The sequence below is a fragment of the Ammospiza caudacuta genome, chromosome 7 (genome assembly GCF_027887145.1).
Source record: "Ammospiza caudacuta isolate bAmmCau1 chromosome 7, bAmmCau1.pri, whole genome shotgun sequence".
Taxonomy (NCBI): Eukaryota; Metazoa; Chordata; class Aves; order Passeriformes; family Passerellidae; genus Ammospiza; species Ammospiza caudacuta.
The window spans coordinates 3817694-3828443 of NC_080599.1; the positions used below are offsets into that span (position 1 = coordinate 3817694).

The window sequence follows — 10750 nt, forward strand, 5'->3', positions numbered from 1 at the left end:
AACAAACATTCCCAGACCCGAGATGAAGATTCTCGGGGCAGCCTCTATTTCCCTGCTGCTGGCATGCCTCAGTGGTTTAGGGGAAAGGAAGCATCTCACTACCCGTGCTGCCATTGTGCTGGCAGCAGGGTTCAGGCCTGCGGGAATGCAGAGCCTTCCTCATGGGTTTGGCCTGGGCCGTTTGGCTCAGGAAATTCCTGGGCCAGGGCCATCACTTGGCCTCCTTGTGTTTCTGGGAGTTCTGGTTTGTCCTACCGGTCCAGGTCCCCGTGTGTGAGCCAGTTTTGGGGTTCCTGGTCCAGTATGGGCCAGGGCCCCCAGGGCCTTTCCTTCTCTGGCACTGCTCTGCCCAGCTGCTGCTCTTTTGCTTTCCGATCACAAAAAAAAAAAAAAAAAAAAAGAAAAAGAAAAAGAAAAAAATTTAAAAATTAAATAAAAAAGATTGAAAATACTGGGCAGCAGCTCTGAAACGCTGAAGCACTGAAAGGCCAGCAGAAAGGACATTTCAAAATTGTACAAATTGTTTAAAATTGTATTAAGACTGTCAATGGTTTTTGATAACTATTGATGGAACTCCTTTTGCAGCAAGTTGTTTTCAGGACCAAAAAGGACTCTCAGATGTCCAAAAGAAACAACTTCAGCTGATGGACTGTTCCTGAAACTCAGCTGCATGGACTCAAATTCTCTTTGCATTGTTTCTTGCAATTTTCTTATATTGTAGGATTGTTTTAGTGAATTGTTAGTATTCTATATTTTGCAGGTGAAGGAATTTCCTGTTCATTCCACATCAGCATTTTTCTTTTATTTTATACAATTTAGAAAGGTGAGATGTCGCAGACATTTCTCCACAGAAATCCTTTCTTTCGGATTTCTGCGTCTTCAGGAGGCCAGAGGCCCCCGAAGAGAAGGTAAACAATTATTATCAGCTGCTGTGGAATGCAACAGGATTCACCTTGATTGGCTCATTTTCTATGTTTATAATTAAGAGCCAATCACCAGTTCAAGCCAGGGGACTGAGTCCTTGGCCACAACTTTGTTGTGGGTTCTTTTCTATCTCTTCCTAGCTAGCCTAGCTGCTCTGCAAACCTCTCTCTATATTCTATTTAGTATAACTATAATGTAATATATCATATATTAATAAATTCAGCCTTCTGATCAAGATACAAGATTCACCGTCTCTCTCTCACCAGCGGCCCTCACAGGTCGCTGTAATACCTGCCATCATAGAGGGTGGCCCTGTGACATGAGAGAATGGGTTGTGACATCACTGTGTGACTGTGTAACATCATAGAGCAGGCTGTGACATCACAGACCAGATTCTGACATCACATTGTGGCTTTCTGACATCACAGAGTCTTTTGTGACATCACAGTGCAACTGCTTGACATTCCAGGCTAACATCCCAGATTTGGCTCTGTGATATCAAAAGGGTGCTGTGTGACAACACATGTGGCTATGTGACATCAGAGGGGCTGTGTGACTTCACAAATGGCTGTGTGACATCACAGGGATTGTGTGAAGGCACTGGGGAGGTCACTCTGCCCCAGCCCCCTCACAGTTCCCCCAGAGCAGTCCAATCCTGCTCGTGCACAGCGGGGTCACCTGTCCCTCCGGGTCCCCCCGGCCCCGCAGCCTCCCCCAGAGGATGTTCCACGAGATCGACCCCAGAGCCTGACACGGGGACGGGGGGATGGGGCCATGGGGGTGGCACACGGGGACAGGGACCCCCTGGCAGTGTCCCCGTGTCCCCCGGGGCCAGAGCCTGGGCCAGGGCTCCTTCACCCTGTGACGAACGAGGCCTTGAGAGCGCTGAAAAACCCCTGGCAAGGGATCAGCCAAAACCAGATTTAATATTAAGGGACAGCAGCACAAAGTTCCTTGGCAAGAGTCACTCTGCTCCTGACTGGACACTTCAGGCACACCAAGGAAACAAAGGAACAACAAAACCAAACAGAATCCAGGCAATCAAATCCGAAATGAACTGAGAACTGTCCCTGTGTGTGTTTGTGACACAAGGACATTGAGGGCAAGGATAAAAGGAATATGGCCAAAGAGCTGAACAGAGTTCAAATTTATAGGACTTGACTTATATCTTAACCTTAACTGATACCTTCAACTTCATAATTTAGCAAAAGAACAGCACTTAACAGTATTTAACCTAACTTATATCCTATGATTTCATGATTTAACAGTGGAATATCACATAACAATAGCCATCTTACCTTATAACTAATATTAAACTTAATGACTTAGGAAAAAAACAATTCTTAGAAACATTTCAGTTAGCTTAGACTTCGTGGCTTAAACTTCACTTACAGGCCTGACAGACTCAGCTATCCAAGGCACTCAAACCCCTCAGAGAGCAGCATTTCTGCCACATTTCCCCAGCACAGGCAGTCCTGTGTGCACACAAAGTGTCGATGCAAGGCACCTGTGAGCAATTCCCCTGAGGGCAGGAAATGCTCACTGTGGATCCTTTGGCATCTCCCATGCGGGTGAAGGGTTGAGCCTGGAGGAGTGGGGGGATCGGCCCAGGCTCCGTCGTTGTTCAGGATCCCCGAGTGCAGCAAACGGGAGAGTTCCCGGCTGGGAGAGGCCCCACTCAGAGGGCGTTGCTGGCCCAGGAGAGCTCCAAGGGGTCCTTTTGGAGCACTGTTTGTAGGACCCCAAGAGAGGGGCTTCAGGCCCAGCAATGGTTCATCCTGGCCGCACTTGGCACCAACAGCTTTCTTTGGCAGGGTGAGAACAGGGATGTTGTGCCACTCAGGGAACACAAACAGTTCCCAGGGCTGCTCCTACAGAAACCAGGGGCTGTTTGGGCAGCAGAAGTGCCTGGAGCAGACAGTGTTTGTGATGAGCTGCAGAGGAGCTGAGCCCAGGGGCTGTTGGCCAAGGCCAAGGCCCAAGGAGCATTTCTCATCTGGCAGGGCAGCCTGAGAAGGTGAGGGGGGAATGCAGCAGCACAGGGCCTGAGCTATGTCCAAAGTCCCAGCAGCATCTAATGAGTTGGACATCCACAAGTGATTTCCATACTAAAATGAATTTCACAGAAACGTGGTTCTGTGATAGATATAAACACAATGAAGTTCTTGTATCATCATACTTGTCCTGGTGTGGGAGCAGAAGTGCTCAGAACAATTCCTGATTTGCAAATCTGTCAGTGATGGATGGAGAAGGGGGTCAGGCTGCTTTTGGTGGTGAGGAAATGCTGAAACCAGCCTGACTCATTTAATCTCCTCCTGTCCTGTCTGGTCTACCCTCTTTCTCCTTCCACCCATTGGATTTTCTCTCCCACCAGGGCCCCTGGTGAAGAGCCTGGCTCTGTGTTCTCCATCCCCTCCTCACTTGCACTGCCAGGCTGGTATGAGGAGCCCCTCAGCCCTCCCTGCTCCAGGCTGGACAAGCCCAGCTCCCTCAGCCTCTGCTCACAGCCCAGGGGCTCCAGCCCCACCTTGGAGGCCCTTCCCAGACCCTGCTCCAGATGCCTGTATCTTTCCTGCCCTGGGGAACCCAAACCAGGCCCCAGTGACCTGGATAATCCCCGTCCTTGATGTCCTGGTCACACAGCCCTGGCCCCTTGTCCCTGTGTCAGGCTCTGGGGTGGATCCTGTGGAACATCCTTTGGTGGAGGCTGTGGCTGCAGGTGGGCCAGGGGGATCCCGGGGGACAGGGACCATGCTGGGCATGAACAGCATTGGACTTGTTGGGAGAAACTGAGAGGGGGAGCTGGGGCAGAGTGACCAACCCAGTGACCTGACACAGCCCTGCTGGGATGTCACACAGCCCCTCTGTGATGTCACAACCAACTCTGTTATGTCAGTCTGCTCTGGAATGTCAGATACCTGCCCTGTGATGTCACAGAGGCAGTCTATAATGGCTTTTTGATGACCTCACATAACCCACTCTGTGATGTCATAGCCCACTCTGTGACCTCATGTTACCAGATGATAAATTGTCTCCACCAGCTGAGCTCACACCTGGAGCTTGTTCTCCACAACCCCAGGCCTGTGGAAACCACACAATGCCGATTGTGTGGGAAGGGAACTGGAAATTCACCATCCTGAGTGTCCTGCCAGCTCAGCCAGGCCCACTGGAACATTGGGGTTAATGAGCACCAGGGACCACCAGAGACCCCCAGGACAGAAGAATACATGGGTAAAGGGGAGAGGATGATTTTGGGGAAATGATTATCATATGTGTGTTTAGTCCAGGACAATCAAAGAATATGTGTGCAAGATACAGAATATAAACAGAAACTTTCCTGTACTCAGCATGCATAGCTTTGGAAGAAGCTATCCCCGTGCATCCAGCTGAATAAAGAATGCTGCTTCTTTATGCTACATTGGTGTTAAGGAGTTTTCTGGTTTACTGAATTTTTGGTAACACTCCCGCTCCCAAGGAAAGCTCAGTCTGCTGCTGTTCACAAACAGAGAAGGGCTGGTGGCAGATGTGGGGCTCAGAGGCTGCCTGGGGCACAGTGACCATGAAATAATCAAGTTCTGTGAAAGAAGGAGAGGCGGGAACAAAACTTCCACACTGGAATTAGGAAGGGCAGACTTTGGCCTGTTTAGGATGCAGATTTGGGGAGTACCAAATCAGGTCATGATTTTTTTAAGAGAAACAGCCCTTAAAAACAAAGGGGTCCAGGAAGGATGGGCACATTTCAAGAAAGTAATCTTAAGGGGGAAGGAGTGCCTGTCCCAGTGTGGCAAAAGATGAGCTGGTAAGGAAAATGACTGGCATGGCTGCTGCCCATGGAGCTTTTGTGGGAAGTCAGGGGAAAAAAGAGTGAGCATCACCTTTAGATAGAAAGTCAGGCAACTTAGGAATTGTTTAAGGATTTCGTAAGGTCATGCAGAAAGAAAAGTTTTGATGTGAAAGCTAAATTAGAGTTTAAGTAGGACACTTCCGTGAAAAATAATAGAAAATATTTCTATAAATAAATTAATAGCAAACAATGGGATAAGGAGAACCTCTACTCTTTATTGCATACAGTGGAGAAGATAGTAACTAAAGATGAGGTAAAGGCTGATCTACTTAACACCTTGTTTATCTCAATTTTCAATATTAGGACAGGTTGTCCTCAGGACAAGTGTTCTCCTGAGCTGGTAAATGGGCACAGGGAGCAGAACAGACCCCTGTAATCCAGGAGGAAGCAGTTGGTGACCTGCTGAGCAACTCAGATGCTCACAGGTATGGGGATTGGATGGGATCCATCCCAGGGGGATGAGGGAGCGGTGGATGAGTTCCCCAAACTGCTCTCCATCATTTAGCATCAGTCCTGGCTCAGCAGGGAGGTCCCAGAGGACTGGAGGTGCCAATGTGAGCCCATCCCCAAGCAGGGCTGGAAGGAGGATCTGGGCAACTCCAGGACTGTCAGCCTGACTTGGGTGCCCGGCAAGGTTATGGAACAGATCACCCTGAGTGTCATCCCAGGGCACCCACAGGATGGCCAAGGGATCAGAGCCAGCCAGAGTGGATTTAGGGGTGGCAGGTCCTGCCTGACCAACCTGGTCTCCTTTTATGACCAGCTGACCCACCTGTGGATGAAGGAAAGGCTGTGGATGTGTCTATCTGGACTCCAGCAGAGCCTTTGACTCTATCTCTGACAGCATTCCCTGGAAAAGCTGCAGCCCACGGCTTGGGCAGGTTCCCTCCTCGCTGGGAGATTTAAGAGCTGGCTGGAGGCTGAGCCCAGAGAGTGGTGGGGATGGTGCTGCACCCAGCTGGTATCCAGGCACTGGTGGTGTCCCCCAGGGATCTGTGCTGGGCCCAGTCCTGTTTAATATCTTCACTGATGATCTGAGTGAGGGGATCGAGTCCACCATTCAAAAATTGCAGATGGCACCAAGCTGGGTGTGAGTGTGGATCTGCTGGAGGGCAGGACAAGAAGACACAGCCTTAAACTGCACCAGGGGAGGTTTAGGCTGGACAATAGGAAGAAGTTCTTCACAGAATGGATGAGTGGGCATTGGAAGGGGCTGGCCAGGGGGCAGGTGGCAGAGTCACTGTCCCTCTCCAGTGGCACTTAGTGGCATGGTCTGGGTGACAAGGCAGTGTTAGGACATTGGTTGGACTTGATGATCCAAAAGTTTTTTCCAGCCTATTTGATTCTGTCACTCATTGATGATTGGGAGACTCTGGAGCCATTGTGACACTGCAGGGCCTTGTGGAACTAATTGGACCATGGTGACACCGTGCAGCCCCATAGAACCGGGGGTCCATTGTTGTGCTCCAGGGCCATATGGACCCAGAGAGTGCACTGTGACACTGTGAGTCCTTGTGGGACCACAGAGGCCATTGTGACACTGCAGGGCCTCAAGTAACCAAGGGGTTTCACCATTTTGGCACTGCAAAACCAAGGGCACCCTTGGGAGACTCCAGGGCCGAGAGGAGCCAAGGGGCCATTGTGACACTGTGGGGTCTCGTGGAACCAAGGGGACATTGGGACACTGCAGGATCCTGTGTAACCAAGGGGCCACTGTGACACGATGGGGACTCAAGGAATCTGGAATAATGTGACACTGTGTGGCTTCGTGGAAACAAGGAGTCCGTTGTGACGCTGAGGGGACTTCTGGAACCACAGAGACCATGGTGACAGTGTGGGACCTCATGTGACCATGGGGTCATTGTGACACCATGGGGCCCCATGGAAACAAGTAGTCCATTGTCACATTTTGGGGCCCCACAGAACCAAGGAGACCATTGTTGCTCTGCATGGCCTCATGGAACAAAGGAGACCAGTGTGACAGTGCAGGGCCTGGTGTAACAAGGAGGCCATTGTGACAATGAGAGGCCCCATGGAACCAAGGACATTTTTGCAGATGACACCAAGCTGGATGTGAGTGTTGATTCTGTGAGAGCATAGGAGGGCTCTGCACAGGGCCCTGGACAGGCTGGATCCAGAACCCAAATCCACCAATGTGAGATTTAGCAAATCCAAGTACCGAGTTCTGCACTTTGGCCACAGCAACCCCTGCAGCACTACAGGCTGGGGACAGAGTGGCTGAACAGCAGCCAGGCAGAAAGGGACCTGCAGGGACTGATGGACAGCAGGCTGGACATGAGCCAGCAGAGTGCCCAGGTGGGCAAGAAGGCCAATGGCTCCTGGCCTGGATCAGGAATGGTGTGGCCCGCAGGACCAGAGCTGATGCGCTCAGCACTGATCTGCCCCCAGCTCTGTGCTTAGACATTGCTGCTGCAGCTCCAGAATAGGGAACACAAGGGGATCACTGCAGAAAACTTTGCTGGGAGATCCTTTAGCTCCTTTAAAGACACCAAGAGCACAGCCCCTCACTGACACAGTCTGTGGGCACAGGAAAGGTGCAGAGAACCAAAATGAGAAATGACTCAAACAACGGTTTTACCTTGTGGACAATATAATAAAACTAAAACACAGGGGAAAAAAGAACAAATCCAAAAGAACTATCAAAGATTATTTATATTACAAATTATTTATATTACAAATTATTCATATTACTTGGCCTGTTCCTGCTGTAGCCCCAGCACTGCCACCCCCAGGGCTGTGCCCGGCCCCGAGAGCACTCAGGCCCTACAGCAACACCAGGGCCACCAGGGCAGCGGGGCAGGGCCACACCAGCAGCACTGGCAACACCAAGTGCTGCTGCTGGTGGACACAGCTGCTGTGCCAGCACTGATCTGCCCCCAGCTCTGCACACAGACATTGCTGCTGCAGCTCCAGAGAAGGCAACAAAAGGGCATCTCTACAGAAAACTTTGCTGTGAGATCCTTTAGTTCATTTAAAGCCACCAAGAGTGCAGCTCCCCATTGAAATGGGCTGTGGCCACAGGGAAGGTGGAGAGAAACATAATGAGAAATGTCACAAGGAATTACATTTATTTGTAGACAATATGAAAAAAGTAAAACAAAGAAAAAGAACAAAAGAACTTCCAAAATGAAAACAAACAGAAGTATCAAAGATTATTTTTATTACATTTATTTGTAGAAATTGGCAAGCATTTCAATGTTTCTGAAAACATCCAGTCATCATTGTCTGCACTGCAGCCTTGAGCTCCTGGTTCCTCAGGCTGTAGATGAGGGGGTTCAGGGCTGGAGGCACCACTGAGTACAGAACTGATACTGATATATCAAGTGATGGGGAGGAAATGGAGGGGGGCTTCAGGTGAGCAAATGTGCCAGTGCTGAGGAACAAGGACACCACAACCAGGTGAGGGAGGCAGGTGGAAAAAGCTTTGTGCCGTCCCTGCTCAGAGGGGATCCTCAGCACAGCCCTGAAGATCTGCACATAGGAGAAAACAATGAACACAAAACAGCCAAATGATAAACAAAGGCTAACTACAATGAGCCCAAGTTCCCTGAGGTTTGATTGTGAGCAGGAGAGCTTGAGAATCTGGGGGATTTCACAGAAGAATTGTCCCAGGGCATTGCCATGGCACAGGGGCAGGGAAAATGCATTGGCTGTGTGCATGAGAGCATTGAGAAAGCCACTGGCCCAGGCAGCTGCTGCCATGTGGGCACAAGCTCTGCTGCCCAGGAGGGTCCCGTAGTGCAGGGGTTTGCAGATGGACACGTAGCGGTCGTAGCACATGATGGTCAGGAGGGAAAGCTCTGTTCCAAGGAAGAAGATAATCAGAAAAACCTGTGCAACACATCCAGTGTAGGAGATGTTCCTGGTGTCCCAGAGGGAATTGTGCATGGCTTTGGGGACAGTGGTGCAGATGGAGCCCAGGTCACTGAGGGCCAGGTTGAGGAGGAAGAAGAACATGGGCGTGTGCAGGTGGTGGCCGCAGGCTACGGCGCTGATGATGAGGCCGTTGCCCAGGATGGCACCCAGGGAGATGCCCAGCAAGAGGCAGAAGTGCAGGAGCTGCAGCTGCCGCGTGTCTGCCAATGCCAGCAGGAGGAAGTGGCTGATGGAGCTGCTGTTGGACATTTGCTGTGCCTTGGCATTTGGATCTGTAAAAAAAGTGATCATGGAATAATTGGGTTTGGAGAGGACCTTAAATATCCCAGCACAGCTTGGGGGCACATTCCACACACTCCCTACCCAGGGCTCTGCTGGCTGGAGCTGTCCCTGCCAGCAGCTGCTTCCCTGTGCCCAGAGCTGGGCCCTGCCAGTCCTGCCAGAGCTCAGCCCAGTCCTGGGGGCTCAGCTCTGCCCTGCAGACCCCTCCCAGCTCTGGCGCTGCCCAGGGACAGCTCTGGACCTGCAGGCTCTGATGGCAACGTCAAAGCAACCCTGAGGAGGCTGGATAAACAAGACAAAATGGAGCTTCTAAGAGGCCCTGCGTTGATTTCTGTCACTGCCTGGTTTAGCAACATCTGAGAAAATTTTTTTATTCTCATCCTGGACTGCCAGATGAATATCTGTGTGCAATTTCCCGTCAAGACAACCTAGAGCAGTACTTTAAAAAAGCAGGATTTTCCCTTTTATGCAGTCCCTGCCTCGCTCCGCTCCCTGCATAATCTACTTGGAAATGTTCTGCAGTTAAATGTCATGCTGGGAGCAGTCCTGAACCATGCAGCATCCTCCCCACAAAAGGAGAACACTTCCAAGCCTTACCAGCTATCTCCTTCCACCCAGATCTTGTCCCCCAGTGCTGGGAGTAGCTGCCAGGACTGGCTGAGAGCTGTCCCTGGCAGGCAGCAGAGTCCCTGCCCCAGCACAGCACCCTGGGCTGCAGGACCCTGCTCTGCACGACAGCCCTGGGCACCCCTGGCTGCTCTGCACAAGAGACAATCACAGAATGTACTCACAGGGTCTGTAGGCATTGGGATGTTCCAGCTTTAGGAGATCACTCCAGGAGCTGCAGCTGCATTGTCCTGCAGCCAGAGGTTCCTGTGCCAAGGGCTGGCAGTGATTCTGCCCCAGGCACTTCTCAGCACCTTCCCAGCCCTGACTGATTGAAGCTCTCTATGCCTCTCTGCTGTGCCCAGGGTGGCTGCAGGCAGTGCCCCAGCCCTGCTGGACTGGTAGAAGAGCTGCTCATCAAGAGAAATGTGCTTTTGAAGCTCTTCTTGGTTACCAGGAGCTGCCTCTGTGCCAGGAGCCCAGCCCAGCTCATCAGCACAGACACAGCACAAGGACTTTAATGAGCCTCTGGGACTTTGTGCCAGGTCCTGAACATCAGTCCCTGAGAGGGAGCTGAAGAAACCTCTCCAGAGCTCCAAGTCAGAATCACACTCAAAACTTTCTTGGACTTTTAATAGGTCCCAGAGAGGGACATGACTGAGAAAGTGTCCCCAGGCCCCAGGCAGAGCAGAGAAATGGAGGCAGTGATGACAGGTGGGGACAAAGAGAAGTCAAGTCTTGGTGACCTGGGGCACAGCAGCAGGGTCTGTGCCACCAAGGGCTGTGAGGAGACACCTTGTCCTGAGGCCCTGGGGCCTCCTGGCACAGCCCCAGCCAGGCTGGGCACTGACAGCCCCTTGTCCTGCACTCAGCATCCCCCCCTAGCCCACATCCCAGTGGCCTCAAGGATCTGCTGGAAGGAGTCCCCGGGGAGCCTTGCTCAGGAATGGCCCTGGAGCCTCCTTAATGCTCCCTGAAGGGACTGCAGGTTTTTCAAAGGACTTTGGGTTTTGCTTTTGCCTTGCAGTCTCTGAGAGGTTTGTGCAATCATGGCCTGCAATTATCTGCTGTAATTAGTCCCTGGAGAGGCTTTGTCCGTAACAACACTCATTGTGGCTCATTAATGCTTCAAGGTACTTCAGTTGTTTGAAGGTACTTGGTGTTTCCGTTTTGATACAGACTCTGTGAGAGGTTTGT

At 51.2% G+C, this 10750-nt stretch overlaps 1 protein-coding gene across 1 annotated transcript; it reads right to left on the bottom strand.

Annotated features, from left to right (window-relative positions):
• Positions 1 to 7981: 7981 nt before the first annotated feature.
• Positions 7982 to 8932, bottom strand: LOC131559719 (olfactory receptor 14A16-like). Its single transcript, XM_058808152.1, has one exon. The coding sequence runs from the start codon at positions 8912 to 8914 to the stop codon at positions 7982 to 7984; it is 933 nt and encodes a 310-aa protein (XP_058664135.1). The 5' UTR covers positions 8915 to 8932.
• Between the last annotated feature and the right edge of the window lie 1818 nt (positions 8933 to 10750).